Source organism: Delphinus delphis, chromosome 9, assembly GCF_949987515.2.
Source record: "Delphinus delphis chromosome 9, mDelDel1.2, whole genome shotgun sequence".
In the NCBI taxonomy this organism is placed as follows: domain Eukaryota; kingdom Metazoa; phylum Chordata; class Mammalia; order Artiodactyla; family Delphinidae; genus Delphinus; species Delphinus delphis.
This window is the reverse complement of record NC_082691.1, coordinates 50,712,482-50,733,474: the sequence shown is the minus strand read 5'-3', so window position 1 is coordinate 50,733,474 and position 20,993 is coordinate 50,712,482. Positions and strand designations below refer to the sequence as shown.

The 20,993-nt window shown below is 37.4% G+C and overlaps 1 protein-coding gene across 1 annotated transcript in view; it reads right to left on the bottom strand.

Annotated features, from left to right (window-relative positions):
* The window catches only part of CALCR (calcitonin receptor), a 65,638-nt gene extending 45,683 nt beyond the window's left edge, over positions 1-19,955 (bottom strand). Inside the window, exons 1-4 of the mRNA XM_060019904.1 lie at positions 19,905-19,955; positions 13,911-14,067; positions 10,476-10,586; positions 5,438-5,550 (exon numbers count right to left, since the gene is read on the bottom strand). Of these exons, the coding sequence (XP_059875887.1) occupies positions 5,438-5,550; positions 10,476-10,586; positions 13,911-14,067; positions 19,905-19,955 (432 nt within the window). The remainder of the gene's footprint in view (positions 1-5,437; positions 5,551-10,475; positions 10,587-13,910; positions 14,068-19,904) is intronic.
* Positions 19,956-20,993: the final 1,038 nt, after the last annotated feature.

The following is a 20,993-nucleotide window of genomic DNA, read 5'->3' as shown; positions in this document are numbered from 1 at the left end:
CTGCCCAAAAACGTTTATTTTTAAATAGTGTAAATCAACAAATGTTTTTCTCCTTTAAAAAAATGACTAAAATGATAAATATTTCAGAGAATTAAATTATATTGAATTATAAATTGGATTAATGGATTAACTTTCCTAAGAATATCAGTTTTACTGGAATATGCATGACATGGTGGGAAGAATAGAAGATGGGATTCATCAGAGCGTTCTTTACTCAGAGTATTATTGTTAAGTGTTTGTGTGACACTCATAGGTCCAGTCACTTCAATTTTCCAGACTGCAGTAGTCCTCATCTGTAAAATCATGAGGTTGGAATAGATGATTTTTAAAGCAATTGTATGTTGTAAGGAACATTATTTAACACAGGGATACAGAAATATTGGATGTGAAAGAATGAGAAAAGATGGCCCAGATAAACACTAACCATAAGAAAACTGGTGTGATATCATACGAGTCCAGATGTTAAGTCAGGATGATACAGCAATGCTAAATGTCTATGCACCTAATAATATAAACTCAAACCACACAGAGCATAAAGCAAAAACTGACAGCTCCTAGTAATCAACAGAATGAACACAGGGAGGAAAAATCTAGCTATAGAAGATTTGAACAACATGCTCAACAAACTTCACTAATTCACATATAATAAGCATTGCACACAACATCTGCAGAATACCCATTCTTTTCAAATGCACAAAGAATATCCAAATTGACATACACTAGTCAGTAAAGCAAATGAATATATTTCAAATAATTAAAATCTTAAATAGCATCTTCACTGACCATAATACTCTAGAAATCATTAATAAAAAGATAACTTAAAAAACACCTTCATACTGTCGAAAAGCAAACAATATATTTCTAAATAAACACTGGATCAAAGAAGAACTCACAACGACACACCAAAACTTTTTGGATGTAGATGAAGCTGTGCATGGAGGGAAGTTTAAAGACTAAAATGCATATGTGAGAAAAGAAGATTGAAAATCAATGACCTAAATTTCCATCTAAAGAAAATTAAACTTTAAGAATGTAAAAGAAAGGAAATAGAAATGATAAAGAGAACTTGAATATATATTGAGTGGATCAAAGACAAAACCTAGTTCTTAAAAAAAATAATTTCAATACCCCTTAACAAGACTGATCAAGAAAAAGACGACCCAAGATAAATGAAAACATATGTGCACACAAAAACTTGTACACAAAATGTTTAGGGGCTTCCCTGGTGGCGCAGTGATTGAGAGTCTGCCTGCCGATGCAGGGGACATGGGTTCGTGCCCCGGTCCGGGAAGATCCCACATGCCGCGGAGCGGCTGGGCCCGTGAGCCAGGGCCACTGAGCCTGCGCGTCCAGAGCCTGTGCTCCGCAACGGGAGAGGCCACAACAGTGAGAGGCCCGCGTACCGCAAAAAAAAAAAAAAAAAGTGGAAATAACATAAATGTCCATCAACTGGTATATGTGGTTTGTCCACAGAATGGAATACTATTCAGCCATAGAAAGGAATGAAGTACTTACACATGCTATAACATGGACGAACATTGAAAACATCAAGCTAACTGAAAGAAGCCAGTCACAAAAACCCACATATTGTATAATCCTATTAATATGAAATGTCCAGAAAAGGCAAATCTCTTAGAGACAGAAAGTAGATTAATTTAATGGCTACCTAGAAATCCATCTGTTATTATTTGCAGCTGATATAATACAATACATATAAAATATAAAATTTATAAATTACTAAAATTAATAAGTGAGTTTTATAAAAATTGTTGGATATAAAAATGAGAACAGTTTTAATACATAAACAACAAATAATAAAATTTCAAATGTGGCATTTACAATTGCATTAAAAAAATCAAATGCTTGAGACTAAATCTGCAGAAGGGGGACTTCCCTGGTGGCGCAGTGGTTAAGAATCCGCCTGCCAATGCAGGGGACATGGGTTTGAGCCCTGGTCCGGGAAGATCCCACATGCTGTGGAGCAACTAAGCCTGTGCACCACAACTACTGAGCCTGCGCTCTAGAGCCCGCAAGCCACAACTACTGAAGCCCGCATGCCTAGAACCCATGCTCCACAACAAGAGAAGCCACCATGAGAAGCCTGTGCACCACAAGGAAGAGTAGCCCCCGCTCGCCACAACTACAGAAAGCCCGCACGCACCAACGAAGACCCAACGCAGCCAAAAATAAATAAATAACTTAAAAAAAAATCTGCAGAAGGATGCGTGTGAGCTCTACACAGAAATCTATAAAACATTATTGAGCGATATTAAAGACAGAGATGAATAGAGGGATATATTCTATTCAATGTTTGGAAGATAAAGATCTCAAAATTTTCAAACTGATCACAAGGTTTCTTTGCATGTAAAATTTGACAGACTGCTTCTAAAATTTGCACTGAAAATACAAAGAAAAAATATAGCCAAGACAATCTTGAAGAAGAACACAGTGGTAAGACCTACTCTATGGAGCATCACGATTTGTTATAAAGCCACTGGAATCCAGCAGTGTGATACTGGTGCAAGGAGAGACAAATAGACCTGTGCAACGCAGTCCAGAAGCATGTAGTGACATGTATGGTCACTTGATATATGATAAGGTGATGCTATAGGGCAGTAGGGAAAGGATGGTCTTTTCAATAAATGTTGCTGGGTCAGTTGAACAGTGATATGGAAAAAAATACAATGAATCCCTAACTCTAATTTTCAACAAACTAAAATGTGTGTTCCAAATTGAAAAGAAATAGCACCTCTTAGGTATAATCTTTGACCAGCAGTAGACATAGCTCAGCATTTAAATCTAAGTTCTTTACTTATGTTATTCCACATTGTTATATTTTCCAACGTTGCCTTTTATGTTTATGATGCCAATGGGAGAGACATTTAGGGGCAGGTGGACCTATGACACTTCTCTGACAATAGTGGATCATTTCCTTCTTTATTTACTGATAGGTAGAACTCTCTAAGCACCTAACTTGTTTTCAGAGCTGGGCACACTGTATTCTATTTTGTCTGGGAGAAAAAGAGACTGTAATATCCATTTTGCGGGTGAAAAAAACCAGAGACTCAGAGAGGGCAATGGTTTGAAAGGAGGACAACATAATCTCTGGGCTTCTGGTGTTAAGTTCCCTCCCACAACAGGTTATTGGGTTGTGGGAGGAACTTAAGGTATTTTCAGTAACTTATTGGGTCCTGGTATGAATGTGAATGCAGTGTAGATAAGCTGGAAAATTTCTATGGAGTTCTTTGAATTCCTGGGAGAAACGCACCATTTATGTACAAATCATTACCCTTGAACATTTTGATTCTTATCAATTTCCTTGTGAAGGGTCTGAGATTGAAACACTAATTCTGCTTAAAAGGCTCACAAAACAGAGCCCTTTGTTTGGTTATGTGCATTATTGCTAGACAGAAACAGGTATTGCCTTGTAGGCCTTAGAGTTTCAAAATGAACATGTCAACTTATCCTGAATTGTGGTTGCATCATTTCACTAGGCATTTACATATTGTTCATCAGTTTCATTGTTGATACTGCTCTGTTAACAGTGCTTTTTATCTTTGCAGGTAATGATAGTAAATCTGGAATAGTTGGTTTATACCTAGAACTGATAAAAACTTCAGTATAGCTTGTAGGTTCCTTCTTAGGAGGTATTTAGGAATCTTTGCAAGAAAACACTCAGCTCCTGTCTTTTTTCCCCAGGAATTCATTTTCTGGCTTTTTCTAACTTTACCACTAAACAAAAACAGGTGTAGCATTTTCTAACAGTTTTCCCTTTTAAATAGTTTACCATATTGAGTCCCCTTGCCATTTAAAGTACTGTTTTTAATTTGGATATATAGGCATGCCAGGATTTTATTTTTATCTCTGCATATTTTATTTGTAAGGAAATTTTATATAATTTAATTCATTTTCTTTCAGTTGCCTCTAGAATACTTTAAAAAATATTTATGCTTCTGAAATAGAATTGTCTAAATGTGTAAGGTTAAATCAACAGCTCATAATTTATTTGCCATTTTTGTATCATTCTTAAGACTGAGAAGTGTTTGTTTTTTTATTTAAATAAATTCTAGGTTGATTTTTTTTTTTTTTGCCTGTATATAGATGGAAGATTTGTGCATAGAATTTCAATCATTATGTTAGGTGCCTAGAGGGGAGTATTTATTCTTAAAATACTTTATTTCCTTCTCAGATGTGGCCAGAGTGTGTGAAGAGGTCAAATGTGGCAGCACTGAGAATTGTTTATTTTGATGTGCACTCTTTCTAACAATTCAGTTAAAATAGATAAATTTTTTTGCTGTAAAGTAATCAGCATTCATTCAGGAAATTCCTTACTCATTGACACGTCATTTCAATCAGACCTTATTAAATAAATAGCTCTAGGATGTAGGCACGTGTCTTGACTCTCAGGGGTGACTTAGCAATTTGTGGAAGTGGTAACTGGCTTTGGTGCCCTCAGCCTGTGCCTGTGAAGAGATGTCCCTCTAGTCAACTGGTCTCTAAGCTATCTATTCATCTTCTTTGTTTTTAATTGTTGTTTGTTTTTAATGGAAGGAAAAATTTCTATACTCATAAAGCTTCTTTATAGGAAACAAAAGCACTGATGTGCATATAGCTTCCAACTTCGCAATAACTGAGCATACAGGCCTATCTTTGAAGGAAACAATAGGTTTCTCTTGCAGCCACCAGGGCTGTGCAGAGATGCCCTGTGTGCTAAACGCTGACCAACGGTTTCTCCCAGCTCTGTAGGGAGAGGAGGCTGGTGGTAGACTTAATGATCTTTTCAGATTTCTGAAGCATCTGAAGAAGGCAGTAGCCATCTGCCCCTCACTCCCCCGCCCCGCCCCACTGGCTTAAATGTTTCTAAGCTAAGATAGTAAAAATATTTAACAGCCAGTAAGACACAAGAAGTAGCAAGTTAGAATGGACTTCCACTGAAAATAATCTAAACAGCCACACGCTTATCAGTGGGCTGATGAGAAGCCCCATTCTTAGAGTTCCTTCAAGGCTTGATAGTAAAACTGTCATAGACATCTCAGGACAGGGATGTGGACAACCGTTAGCTGGTGACTTGTGGAGAAATCTGTAGTTTTGGAACTCTTTCAGGAGAAGAGATGTTAAGGCAGTTCCTGGAAATGCTGCCTAATGTCTGGCACTGAAGGGAATCCCATCATTTGCTCCATGGACACGTTCCCCTTGCCACAAATGGCCTGATTCCACATGCTCACAGAACTCTCACTGACAGAATGCCAACCAAGAAGTAAAACATCCTTTTCTCTAGTGCCACTTCACAGAGTCCCTAGAATTGACAGGTCATTATCTGATTTCCTTCTACAAAATAGTTGGCGTCTTGGTAGCAGGTGTTTTACAATTAGGCATAAATTTCCATGCACAGATGATGGCATTCTCACCCAATACTGAAATTTGAAATAGAACCTACCTGCATCTTCTCAGGAGTGAAAGCGTTACACATAGTATAGTTGGACCAGGATATGTTGCTGCCAGGGTGCGTGTACCAAAGCCCGTCTTCCTCACAGTACTTTGTAACTTTTTCTGTTAATGAAACAAAACTTACTATCTCAAAATAACAAGAAGGAAAAACAATAAATTAAAGCTTAAAAGCCATTCCAAAGTGTTAATCACTTTATAGAACTTGAACGTCAATAGAGACTACCTCGAATCCTGCATTAGACAGGATGCTTTAATATGCATTGCTTCAATTTAGCTTCAGCAAAGTCATGTGAAGCACTGTTATCTCCATTTTGCTTTGCCAAACTTATTCTGAGTTATTCAGACTTTTTCTAGTTCTCCAAAGTACCTCTCCAATGCGTTTATTGCTTAGAGATCATATAACAATCCTGAACTGGTAAAATATGAAAAGAGATTTTACCAGTGTGTTTGCAATCCTCACACAGTTTTTATTTTTGATAGTTTCATAGGGATAATGTTTTTGAAGGATTGTTCTTCATTGGCAAAGGCAAAGAGCTATCACACCTATGGAAAACCCTTTTATATATGGTTTCTGGTGTTTTTCTTTTAGCACGAGGATATGGAAATCAGAATCATATACTAATATTTGTCATTGTTTTAAAGGCTAAGAAACAATGTTAAAAAATTTATTTTGCTGAAATATTACTTAGATCTGATAACATTTAAAATAATTTTCTATCAGAAGTTGCGGTTAGTCAAATCAACATGCTAAGAGCTAGTATGAAAATTATTTTAACTTTGCCAGTTTTTAGGGTGAAATTCATAATTTTTCATTGTATGAATGAAACAGATACTACCAAACTCAGCACAAGATTTAAACTGAAAATTGTAGACTTGTTTGTAATATATCTACTCCAACAATGATTTAAAATGGATGAAAAAACACATTTTTCAAACAAAAGGGGTTTTAAAGCGCCTATTAGAATCATCATTGCTTAATGTAAATCTGTTTCAATGTTAAGTAGAAAACTTTTAAATTGCGAATTTACTGTGACTGCCATTGGACAAAAACTATTTAAAGAATCACCACTGGACACCAACAATGTTTCCAAAAGGGTTAGCACTAATCAGCAGGGAAAAATTGATGTTGAAAACTGGTCAATGATTTAGTTAATGCTTTGTCAACAACCATTCTAAGCTTACTTGCAATTAAAAAAAAGTGGTTTGTAATGCAGCATTTTATCTTTAACATATTGTTAGAAAGTAGTTTTGTTTTATTGAAATGACTATAATTTGGTTTTTACAAAGTTATGCAGCTATATAGGGTAACGTGTTCTAAGGAAGAGGGTGTTCCTCCTGAGGAAGTCCTTTCCAATCACGGACGGCACTGTAGGAAATATTGTTTTGTTTGGATTTAACTCAGGTCTGGATCTAGGCATTTCCTGGTTCTAACTGTTGCAGCTATCAAGAATCTGTCATCCTCCACCTGGCAAATCTTTCAATATTTGACGGAAGGCTACGTCTACTCTGACTTCCTTCTCTAAACCAAACACCCCTATTCACTCTCACCACACATGCTGTCCCCTCACAGCCTGAAGCCTCTCTGCATGTGCTCTGAGATTGGCACTTCCCTCTAAAATAGTCTAAGTTTGAACTGCCCGGTGAAGAGGCAGCATGCTTCCTTCGGTCTAGATTCACACGGAGGAGCTTCTTCCAGATGCTCAAAACCCAGTCCCCAGAGATTTGTGTTCCATTAATCTGAAGAGGTGCTAGACACCAGTATCTTTAAGAAGCTCATTGATTCCAAAGGGTATCAGAGTTGAGAATCACTGTCCTCAGCCATATGTTGGCCACCTTGGCTCTGTCCCATTACTGCTGATTGAGTGCTTGACTCCTGCCCTTAAATCCCTCCTAATAAGGATTTGCTTTTTATACTCTAGCATATTCCTTCAGACCCTCAGCCTCTTTGGAATTTCAATACTGTTATACACTCTTTCATTACCTACCTGTCTTTTACCAAGCCCTTTGTTTAAAATGAAATCTGTCATTTCATTCAACTGTTGTATGTATCATCAAGGTACAACTTGGGTCAATGGTAAAATACTAAAGAATTTAAATTTGTTGAATATAGGTATTTTTAAGGTTTGCATTTCTTTTAAAGTGGATTTGTCCCCCAGCTGAGAGGAATCTAAAAATCAGGCTGAAAAGATGGATCTATGCCTGGAAATCTCTGTTTTGTGACCCCAAACTTGCCTTTTAGTTAATAATTACAGCCACTTTGGCAAGGGCCCATTGCTGCTTTGGAACGGGCCTTGCAGCCTTGACTGCAAGACAGCTCTTTGTGCCACTCATGTTACCTCTAATGTGGCTGTCAGATCAAGATTAATGAAGCATCATTTATTGGGAACAGTCGATAAAGACCTGGGGGACTACTATCAAACAGTATTTAGTTAGAGTTTACAGGAAGGTAGTGCTGAGCAGGGCATAGCACTAAGCCCTTTCTCTCTTCACATCCCAACTCTTCCAACAAAATGAGGATTCCTAGAAGTGGCTGGCCTGAGCTGGTTTTAAAAGTGCCCCACTGCAATCCCATTTCCATTATCTCTTCTCACTGGGGTCGCACTTTGTATCTCATTCTTGAAGGAAGCACAAAAAGCATCTCCCAAACATTGTCTCAGGGATAGACTCATTGCTCTAATCTGGATTCCAGAAACTTTCTTGCATAAATTTTATTGTATGACTGCTGTTTTCCATTTTAACTTATGTCCTCACTTTCAGTCTGCGGGAAATAACCTCTCGTCATTCACAGACAATAAGTGTGGGTAACCAGATGGGCTGGTTAACCCTGAAATGTGGTAGAAGGTCTGACCCAACAAGTCTTGGAAAAATCGGAAAGAGAAGGTTGATTTTTCCATAACCTCTTAAGCAAAAAACAAACACTGAGTCTTCTCTTCAAAATGCTACCTCTAGTCCAGACCAGATAATTCAAAGAAGATCCTCTCTTGTCAGGACCCTGGCGTCCCCTTCCTGTAATTGGGTGTTCTAACTCTCTCCCCGGCCCTATTCCCTAGAGGTCACTGAAGGAAGGAGGAAGAAGATGAGCACCATGAGGTGCGGCGGGGTTACTGTGCTCTGTTATTCCACATCTTATTAGAAGAGATACGGAGCTTGAAGTGGAATGACCTGTGTTCTGGGAGCTCAGTCCCCACACCAGTCAACTAGTGGCTCTAGTTTCAACATCTAGAGCCACCTGAACGCTTCCTACAGGCTCAGGCTTGCTGTACTCTCAGGAACAAATCTCACCCCTTAACAGGGACTTATGCAGTATGTCTGTAGCTGGACCCACTTAGTTCCAGCATCAGGGTCTCCTTTGTAATGAAGATTGTATTCCTTTTTAAGTATCTTAATCCCAGGTTTATTTCAATGGGACAGATTTTCTATCCAGGCTCCTAGAACGGAACTTTTCTGGCCCTGATACCTACAGTTCCTGGAGCTGGGCAGCTACTACCTTTTATTCCTCGGGGACCCTCTTTCCTCTATGGCCTGTATCAGTCTCATCGGATAATGTGCTCTGCCTCTTACTGGAAGAGCTATTGAGTGCACTGGCTGGGCTTTGCTGGTACCAGCCACTTGCTTATCTGGACTTTATTGTTTAACACAGTTTCATCTTGGCTGCACAATTTAGTCACAAGAACATTTAAACATCTTGATGTCCAGGTTGCACTCCAAACTAACTAAATCAGAATATCTGGGATGGCACCAGGGATGAGGATTATTTTTTAAAGCTCCCCAGCTTCCCAGCCAAGTTGAGAATCACTTACTACTAGCAGCTATCCAATCCCATTTCCCAGCCCCAAGTGCCTAATCTCTGGGTTGAGGCTGTTGAACAACCTCATACCTACTTTTCACACATCCCTTTGCCTTGGCTCCCGACCACTCACCACTGAGCATGTTGGATTCCAGACTTCCATTCTAGTTGGATAGATGACAATACTAAGACGCATAACTTCGGCCCCTAGCTTCTCACTTCACTTGGCACCTGGTACTCCTGCCTAAGCATCGCCGCCAAACTTCTAACCAGAACAGTGAGGCTAGACTGAGGCCTGAAGGAAAACGATGTTCCCCCTTGAAAGTTCTGAAAGTACTTCAACCTGCATAAGTTTGTACGGTGATTTAGAAATATTATTTCTCAAATGCTTTTCCAAGACTGTTGCCCTTACTTAGAAAGAAAGGGATAGGTAAGAGCTCAGGAGACTTAGGTTCACTTGTGGTTTTATGTCAAATATTATGTGAGTATAAAATGAGATACTATATATGAAAATGTTTTGGAAAGTTAAAAAATGATAGTCAATGAAAATATTCCCATGTTACTAATTAACTTTAGTTATAAAAGTAACACCAAATTCACTTAACACACATCTGTTGGCTGTTCATGTTGGGCTGGGCACACAGCTGGGTTACTACAATCCATTTTAATTTAACTGGTCTTATTTACTGAGCATATTTTAATAATCTACTGTTGGAGCAGAAATCTGGTAAATGTCTAGAGTTACCACTTTCTAATTTATCTTCCCTACACATGACAGTTTTATACAATTTTCAAGGTTACATCAAATTTCCATTATGCTTGTTCTACCAGCCCAGTACGCACAAACTCTACATCAAGCATTTGCATAAGTCATCAAATGTGAGACAACTGAAAAATTTTAAAAACTACACATTTAAATAAAACTGGTCAGTTTTAGAAATATTACTTTTTTATTAAAATTTAATATTAAATATTTAATATATAAAATTTTCATTTTTATCTAACATTTAATATAATTTATGACTAAGGGGCATAACTGATCAGCAATGTGACTTAAAAAATAAGGGCAGCTTGCAATCTTAGACAACTGGGTAATATTTCATTTATGGAAATTCTTCAGAATGTGCTAAACTGCATAGAATATGACTTGGTAGTATATTTTGTATCTGATTTTCTTTTCAGAACTAGAAAAACACTAAAAGATTCATAGCAAAATATACAATAAAAATAAATACTCTACCTGCTACATCAAAGTCTGGAAAATAATCTGGGCAGTGCTGTTCGGCGAGCACTCCAGCCGGTGTGTCATCCCAGCAGGACCATCCATCCCAGGTACGGTTGCAATACAAACCTGGCCATTTAGAAAGAAATATTACACTTGTCAAAAACTGTAGAATCCTCAGCAGGATTTAACAGTGCATAGGCAGTTATTCTGGGACCCTCCACTTGGACATGGAAATATTAAAACAACAGTAGCAGCAGCAGCAACAAAATAAAGGTATTAACTTTTCCAAGTACTAAGGAATTTCCTTTTTTTTCTTTTGTAGGACATTCTCCATTTGTTCCTCAAAAGGCATATTTGTCATCTGTATGGAATATTTCCTCCAAAATCTTTCCTTTAAAATATCTCCAGAAATGCTATAAAAAAGTCCTGTGAAAGTATATGCAATATTACCCCTGGATAAAAGGCTTTGGAACATTTGTAGCCTACTAACCATTAACCTTCGAAGGGGTTGCCTTAGGTAGTTCTATTGTTAATCCAAGGGTGATGCACTTGTTTAGGAGATGCATTTGCAGCCAGTTAATGGGCTACATATAAAAACAGTCTTATTAGTTTAGAATCACACCATTACTGACTAAAATAATGCTTAGTTTGATCACTTTATGTATTCTTCAACATTGGCTCCAAGTGGTTTCTCACTGCTTTCAAAAATTAAATCTACTCTTGAAGGGGGAAACTTTTAGTACAATTGTAAAAGTATCTATTTTTTCATACACCTTCTTATTGATACTAGTGTGAGGCTGGGGTCAGATCATGAGGTGTCTTAAATGCCATCCTAAGGAGTCTGGGTTTTTTTTTCCTGTAGGCAAGGTGGAACCATTGGGAATGACATGAACAAATCTAGATTTTAGTGAGAATAAGAAGGCTTTTAAGGATAAGATTAAAAAGAGAGACAAACTAGGTGACTATTGTAACAGTCCAGGTAAGAGATATTAAATGTCTAAAATAAGGCACTATTAGTGTATTTAAGAATATTAATGAAATGTAATTAATGAGGTGTGGATGTAAAACAGGAAAATACAAGGATGACTCATAAATATTAATCCTGAGGGTGGGGATAATGGCCGACTCCAGGAGGGCTCAAGCCAAGGAGTACTTCCCAGAACTTCCACTGTCCCTGTCCCCGTGGTGAGTCACAGCCTCCCCCCAGATCTGCAGGAGACCCTCCAACACTAGCAGATACACCAGAAATACATCTACACGTGGAACAACTCCTACAGAACACCTACTGAACACTGGCAGAAGACCTCACACCTCCCAAAAGGCAAGAAACCCCCCACGTACCTGGGTAGGGCAAAAGAAAAAAGATCCCACTACTGGGCATATACCCTGAGAAAACCATAATTCAAAAAGAGTCATGTACCAAAATGTTCATTGCAGCACTATTTACAATAGCCCTGAGATGGAAACAACCTAAGTGCCCATCATCAGATGAATGGATAAAGAAGATGTGGCACATATATACAATGGAATATTACTCAGCCATTAAAAAAAATGAAATTGAGCTATTTGTAATGAGGTGGATAGACCTAGAGTCTGTCATACAGAGTGAAGTAAGTCAGAAAGAGAAAGACAAATACCGTATGCTAACACATATATATGGAATTTAAGAAAAAAAATATGTCATGAAGAACCTAGGGCTAAGACAGGAATAAAGACACAGACCTACTAGAGAATGGACTTGCGGATATGGGGAGGAGGAAGGGTAAGCTGTGACAAAGTGAGAGAGTGGCATGGACTTATATGTACTACGAAACATAAAATAGATAGCTAGTGGGAAGCAGCTGCATAGCACAGGGAGATCAGCTTGGTGTTCTGTGACCACCTAGAGGGGTGGGATAGGGAGGGTGGGAGGGAGGGAGACTCAAGAGGGAAGAGAGATGGGAACATAAGTATACGTATAACTGATTCACTTTGTTATAAAGCAGAAACTAGCACACTATTGTAAAGCAATTATACTCCAATAAAGATGTAAAAAAATTAAATAAATATTAATCCTGAGTAAATGGCTCAGTGGCGGTGTCACATACTAAAGTGAGTATCCAGGAGGGATGAGTTTATGAGTAAGGTAATGGTGGGATTTGAAAATATTGTACCTGCAAAATGGCCAAGTGGAAATGTGTGGTAAATGTATGGGAGATGGACCGAGAGGATTAGGTGAAAGAATAACTGCATTTAAGGTGTTTCATTGCATAGAAGCCTGGTGTAAATTCTCAATTTCAAATAAAGGAATATTTTTTCTTTGAAAAAAATTAAATCTACCCTAAAACGTAAAGCTATTCAAAAGAATGAGCTTCAGGCTTTGAAGGCAGTTCTCAAAATAAAAAAAGTTTTAAATAATGATCGTAGCACAAAAGTTCATCCTCCCAAGATGACTAAGACCAAAGCAAAGGAGACTGCACTCACTCGGTTTCTAAAAGTATCAATTTTGTGTTTCTGTTGTTTCACTTAGCTTCAGAGAAAGGGTTTGTTCGGGCAGTTACATATAATGCCTTTTCGGGTTCTTAAACACTGAAACCGCTGCAGACAGAAGAATGACATGTGTCTTTCAATTGACTCACTTTTTTGTTTGAAGGAAAATGCTAAAAATAGGAACTACAAATTAAAACCTTAACTGTTTGATGGCAAACCATGTGTAGTAAATAGAGAATATTCAACTGATTTTCCCCCTAGGAAGCAGTGTGTTGTCTTAGAATACAGTAGGGTGTAAAAGATCTTGTTGGGTCTTTTCAAGTGCTTTAGGGGTCAGGGGAGAGAATTTAAATGAATGTAGCAATGCTTGGTCATCACATCCTCTCTTTTGTTTTCCCCGGGCCCTCTGTAGCTAATAGAATATGCTTGGCACTAAGAATAGTTGGGCAGTCACACAGAGCATTCTAGAGAAGGTGATAGATAAACAACGTCTGCCCAGGAGATATCTTTTTCTAATTCCTCTGGGAACTGGGGGTAGAAAAGGAGAAGGATTAGCATGAGTTGCCACCCAATTGACAGGTAAGGGAAGATACTACCTAATGAACCCAAGCAAGACAGTTTTGATAGGCTCTGCCTCAGGCTAATTCTCTGCCCACTATTTTCCAACTCTCCTCCTGTTATTCTCTACTTCCTTCCCTCACATAGTCCTATATTGTTCCTGCTCGCCATGGGTGAATACTGGGCTATGTGTAGTAATTTTGTCGTAAATGCAGATATTCGCCAAAAAGCAGTCAGGTGAACTTGAGCAAAGAAACTAGGCATGTCTGCTGTATGAAATACTCAAACATACCACGGTATGAAAGCCACTGTTAAAACTATTGGCATATTAAATTAAAATTAGTCAACACATATTTACCCACAGAAGAAAATAAGCCTTTCCTGCTGTTTGAAACGCACATTCGCATACATCTTTCTTTTTACCTTCTCCTTGGTATGGGGGTAACTTTTGCATTCGGTCATAGCATCTGTGCTGTGCCTCCAACAGTCTCTGCTTTCCTAAAAGGTAGAGAAATGGCTCCGGCTCTATTGTTGGAGGGTGGGTCACCTCTGAAGTGGCAGGAAGAACCGGAATTGGGCGCTGTATTAGAAAGGAAACTGAGTTACTTATGGGGAGTAGAGATGGGTGAATACATAATGAAACAATCAAAAAATATGAAAACGTTTATTTTTCCTTCTGTAAGCAACAATTATGCATGGTCTCCATGTGGAATATTTTTGCTTTATAATTAGAAAGTGTATTTACATTTCATCTATAAATTCTACCTGAAATTTTCCTATTTGCCTTCATTCTGTTCACTCTTGAAAATGTATAGCACCCAAACTCATGCACCTCTTTACAAGATTGTTTCAATTTTATCAGTGCAAAGTTTAGAAGTAAACAAAGCAAATAACCTGATTTCCAAAATATATTAAATCAACTTTGCTTTGTTTGGAACTCCTAAGAATCACGAATCATGTCATTTAAAGTAGCTATATTAGTGCAATAAATACGTTTTAATTGGATCCTTTCAGCTGATTTGTTTGTACTTAGATTGCACACACTGCCAAAAATTTACCCCATTTATTCCATAGAACAAATAAAATCTGTTCTTCTGAAATAGCCTGCTGTAGGTAATTGGCCTTAATCTCTTTAAATTGGTTTCATCAGCCGATGACCTATACAAGGTATCATTTTCACTGCTGAAAATCAATGTAAATCTTAAATATTTCTCTTAGAGCTTTTGAATTTTCAGTACAGACTGACATTAGGTTTGCCAGTCTGTTAGTTTTCACTACCATCATAGGTCCCATTAATCTAAGTTGTGTGTGTATGTATCTGAAAAGATGAATGTCTGACAAATTGTCCTAAGTTGTGTTTAGATAGATTTCAATTTCTTTTGTGGCTCTGATGTTTTTAGTAGTGCTTGAATCTGATTTTTTATATCCATGTTCTGTATAGAGTTCTTTGGAGAAGACTTGCAAGCTTCAGCCTGCATTGACTTTTTCTGAAGTTAGAAATTCTCCTTGCTTTCTATTACACCTGTTGAAACACTTTTAATTGGCCTTATTCTGTTTAAATTATTCTAAGACTGAAGTTTCCCCAATGTACTGATAGCAGAAATAGTGTTATGTACCTTTCTCTATTCTCCACAGTCTCTAAAATAAACATCTTTTATTAAGTTGACCTGTATACCCCAGGATATTCCTGGTAGAGCCTCACTGTTTTCCAGTGTATCTCATTGTGTAGACAGAGCATCCTGTCCTATGAGACAGCCTATCACTAAAGGCTAAACTGTACAGAGTACTAAACAATAAAAATTCAGAGTAGAGAGAGAGCATGGGGGAAGAATAGTTGGGAATGACTACAGATACAAGGTAGAATTTGAGTTGGATCTTGAGTATATGTACCATCACATAGGCAGAGAGGAGAGGGAAGGCTTTGTGGATGGTAGGAAAGGTATGCAGGTAAGTCCAGAGGAAGGAAATGGTATGTGTGAAACACTGTACTGAAACCATACTGAGGGTAAGATATGAAATCAAGGAAAATCAGATAATACAGGGCCCTGTGAGAACGAATACAAAACGTCTGGGACATGAAAGGCTCAATATATTTTAGCAAATATTTTAAAAACATGATGAAATAAAGCTGTCTTGCAGTTTTTTGATCAGTGAAGGTTGCGAAAGGAGAATGTTAATAAAATTCATGTGGTAGGCATCAGATGTCCACAGATTAGTGCTGGGGAGGCCAGCCAGGCAGCTGAAGGCATGGACTAGATCACCTTAAGATGGAACAAGAGAGAGCAACTCAGCACTTTCTCAAGTAATAAAAGCACCGAGATATATTTGAATATAAGGAATGGAGAACAGTAAGAGTCAAATACCCCAGATATTTTAGCCTATACAGCTAGAAAAAAAAAAAGGTAGCATCTTGAGAAAGAGAAGACATTAAGAAAGGAAAACCTTACTCGGAGGAGAAGGTAAGTTCTCTTTTGGACTAGATCTGGGGGTGCCAGCAAGTCATCTGAGTAGAAATCACTTGCAAACAGAAGAGGGTGAATACTTATTGTTATAACATTACTGTTATAACTGTAGATGAATACTTATTGTGAATATATTTGACACTAAGTGTTAGGATTATTTCTAATTTTAATGCCTCTAGAATTTGTGACAAGAAATTAATGAACTGACAAAGGTTATTAAAGGTGTACAAATCCTTTACCAATGTAGCTGAACAACATTATGTTGTAATATGACCCCTTTCCCACTGGTTTTAAGATCAGTCAGTCAGCAAATAGTCATTGAACTTGATGAGCCAAGTATCGAGCTAGAGGCTGAGGATACGGTGCTGAGTAAAACAAGCACAGATCCTGCCCTCGTGGAACTTACAGTCCAGCAAGAAAGACCAACACTATAAATATTTCCAGACACCAGAAACTGTGAAAGGTAAAGAATTATTAATCGTTAAATGCTCAGATATTCCGTTAGGAATTGAGAGATGGTTTGGGAGTAAGGAAAAGTATTTTGAAGACATTTCATGTAAAGGCTTCTTTTTGGATTTTATTAGACTACATTTGTATGAATGTGTGTTTTAATAATTTGACTACAGATCATGTAACCATGATCTTTAATTGATTACAGTGTCCTCACAATAAGATACAAATGATTGGTTCAGCTTATGCATCTATTTGATTCTTTGTGGCTCTATTCTTAGAATCTTGAGTTGATATGAAAATCATCATTTGATATTATTTCTGGGTCATTTCCCCACCATCTTCAAATCAAATTAGAAGATGTATTATGATGTTATATATAAATCTTTTCTGTCACTTATTAGATATTTTAGACATTAGGAACTACTTTGCTTGACACTCTTTCCAGAAGTAACATTCTGAATTCTACTTTTAAACGGACTAAGCAACCAATTAAATGTTCCTTTGTTAGTTGGAAATTCATGGAGGCCATGGGGAGGCAGTATGTGCAAGAATAGCCAACTGGAAACCCTATACCTGTATTTTCAATGACAACATTATTTGGTTTAATGCAGTTTTAACACCAGTAATAGCGGAGATATGACCATCTCAAAAAGTAGGTGTAGTTCACGTAGACGACAGTAGCATCGATCTTATCGTTCCTCCAATGTTGAAACAACTCCAGTGAACTTCCTGTAACCTGGTTCAGCAGAGATTGTTTCAACACTGAGGGAACGAGGAATCAGAACTCCTGCGCTTAGAAGAACCATAATAATCTGGGGCCACTCCTGGTCTGGTTCATGTTTGAGCATTGACGATGCAATTTTTCCAGTGGTAGCTGAATGTTTCAGTGATTTTCTTCGGAAAATAACATATACACTGAGGCATTCTGTTATGCATATAACATACAGATATATGTAGATATAAATATATAGCCATTACATCTATATAATTCTGATCATGGAATTACTACTGCTTAACATGTAAATTTCATAAAGTTCATTGATTAACTTTATGCTAATTATTTCATACAGTTAAAAATAGCTAGTGAGGTGGTATAATTTTCAGCAGTAAAGGGGTAAAACAGAAGCAGTAGTGATTAAACCACCAAGCAATGTGAAAAACAATATTCAGCTTATCATAAGTGTTATGTTTATTCTATGTATTTGTGGAATGTAAATATATAATTTTATGCTCCCATGAAGATAGAAATGAGACATTAAGGGCATGTTGCTTTTCTGAATAAAGACTGAAATGCAAAGTTTTGCATTCAAGCCATCTTGCATGATTCTTCCAAAATCAAACAAAAACCACCTCTTAATTGTTGTCCTACGTAGCAGTTTAGCCACCGTATATGTGATGTCACTCCTAAAGGTTCCAGTAGATGGCGCCACACATACGACCACCAAGCTGCCACTGACAGCTGTAGTCCGCAGCCGAAACATCACTGTTCTTTCAGTTAATATTTTGAGTGCCTCCCACATGCCAGGCACTGTTCTAGGTTCTGAAGATTCAGCAATGAACAAAACTGGCAAGGTCCCTGCCCTCATGGAGCTCACATTCTAGAAAGTTTCATCCACACTAATCATGGGGTCCAGAGGTAAAGCAATCTATTTGAATGGCAGTGTGTTTAAGCAATTCCTACTTTGATTAAGACAATCAGCCTCCTTGTGTGTTACAGGTGGTTTCTAGAAGTACAGAGACAGAACAAGTAGAGAGCTGTTCTGTGTAGAACTTTGAGGAATGGTCCAAACCTACTGAATGTGGGATCCATGCTACCGGGTTGAAGGGAGACATTCCTATTGATTGCCACAGACAGAACTGCTCTAACAGGACTATGAATCCAGAATCCACAAGCTGATGTAAACAACTTTCCATGTCACCATTCTTAAAAATGATAATGTCTACGTTCAGATTACTTGTAGCTTTCAGTTACTCATACCTTTCAAAATAACAAAGGATAAAATAGAGCTTTGTAAAGTGTTAGCCCTGCTTTTTCCAGGTAGGATCAGATGCCTGGTTGGTGTCCTATGTACTTTCTACCTGAGCATTATATAAACAAAACTGCCATATATTATCATAAACTCAACACAAATAGGGGAATACAGCTAAGTGAACAACAACAACAACATAAAGTAGGTTCTTCTGAGAAGCATTATGTCTTCATCATTGTTGTCATTGTCATCACTACCATCTTTTTAGCACTAAGTGCCAAGCATTGTTCTAAGCCTATTGTATTACTGCAGGTAAGAAGAGAAAGTGAGTGGGTAGTTTTGGTAAAAGTAGATGAGGCTAATGGAATGCGGTGACACAAACTGATAGTTTTTAAAGGCCATTTGGAAATCAGGCCAGTAGAATTCAAAAATATATTGGTAGTGGTTAGTAATGTATCCAAGAAGTGACATTTTAGAATAATTAAGGTCAACGTCATTTAAAAATTTCCTTTTCTCTAGAGAGCATCAATGTGGAACATAACGAGTGTTTTAGAAGGAAACTGATGTATGAAATTTTTTATGGACAAATCCTCCAAATCCAATAGGTAATCCAAACACACAGAAGCAAAATTTATGTTACAGTGAAGAGAGCACAAAGCCATTTAAGTACCCTATGCAATGTTTGCTAGTAAAAAAAAAAATGCCCACAAACCATAAGACACCTGTCGTGCTCATGCAACTATATGAAATTCTTTCAGTCTTTGAATTTTAAAATGTATTAGGTAAGAGTTTTGAGAAAAGTGACTTTTTTTTTTAAACATACCAAAAGTTATATACTCTTTGTAAAAGAAACAAAAAACAAAAAACGGTGACTGGATAATACTCAAACTTTCTTATTATCTAGTAGTTACTTTATGATTTCTTCTATCTATGTCTAGTTATATGCTTTATGAAATTTAAAAATATTTACACATAGTTGATCACATAGGATTTCATTTGAGATGAATAATATCAGTATGAATAGAATATACCAATATTTCTGCATCTATAGAATATGACATAAGGCTTAGACATTTACAGATGAAATAAAATATTCCAGTAGTTTCTAAATATTCTTGTTTAAAATTTATTTCGAAGAGCATGAAGGTACCTACATTTCCAAGTACTGGATTACTTTTAGCAAGTTATACTGTACTTTATCTGAAGATTAAAATAACATGACAGTCTTAGATAATAAAATGAACTATCCTCATTCAAACAGGTACAGAAGGGCTACATTAGCAATCATTCCCATAAACCTTGACGTATAACATTACAAAATGTAAATTCCCTTAAAATTAAGTTAACATGTATGAAATGTTAGTAATAGTTTTCCTTGAATAATATTAAGAGGAGATTTGTTAACAAAACATTAAAGAAAATTATAGTTTGGTTTTTGGAGAACAATGTCTACCCTTGCAAATGCCCAATCATAATCATACTACCTCAGCATTCTTGATTAACATAGCTTAAAATAACTTTGTTTCACTTACATTCAGAAAGAAGAAGAGGGTCAAGCACCAGCGTGTAAGTGTGAACCTCATCTTCGGCTTTTGAAGACGGTCTTCTAAGACCTAGAAAAATATAAAAGTAACAAAGACGTTTAAATTAATACAGCTCTAATATTGACTGTGGCCTTTTTTTCTTGTCTATTTGACTTGAAGATCAATGCCCAAAGACACCCTAAATACAACCCATGTAAGTACAGTAAGCTTGTGAGGCAAATGCAGCAGCATGTTCCATTGCCCTTCCTCTCAGCCAGGAAGACTTGTCTGGTTGTTGTCTAAAGTTCTCCCATTAAGAAATTCTGGAGCCCCCTTTACGTATCAGGACATAAAAGATTCTGAGAAATCAAGAGCAATCAGTGTGGACTTCAGTTAACACATGGCATCAGAAGAACTGCTGAAAATTTTCAATGGAAACATCCACAAAAGTCACCTCAATGGACATGAATAAAATCTGTGCTTTGTAAAGGATTAATAGCTATGCCTTCCAGGTAATCAAAAGCCAACTTTTATTTAATCAGTCTTACTTGCAGCCTTGAGTATTTTTCTTTCCTACAAATTCTTCAAGCGTCAAGTTGCTATTAAAAATAAATTTATTCCATAGTAAGGCTTGTTTGTTCCCTAAGAGGTCACCAGTCCTACCCAAGAGCACAACAGTCAGAAACAGGCTGCTTTGTCACAAATAAGAGTTCTTTGTTACTCTGCAGGTAATTTTACACAAGGAAAAATAAAGGAGTGAAATTTTAAATATATACATTTCATCAGCGGGATTTGTGTGAAAACGATTTCAACTAGGGGTGAATGGTTATCATTGCATCTAACACTCTACTCATTGCACCACTTTTAGGTTTTACATATTCTGCTAGGTTTCAGTTAGTATCTACACTGTATGCCTGTTGGGCTGCACCCTGCAGGCCTGCGAGCCTTGAGACCAAAGGAATGGCCTGGAGACAGCGGTGGAAACATCCATGGTTTACTGGAGAGGGTATCTTAAGCAAAAGGTCCTGGAGCAATATCCCATGTTTTACAGCAGATGGCAGGCAGGACATGACAGCAAGCTTTGCAACTTGGAGGAGA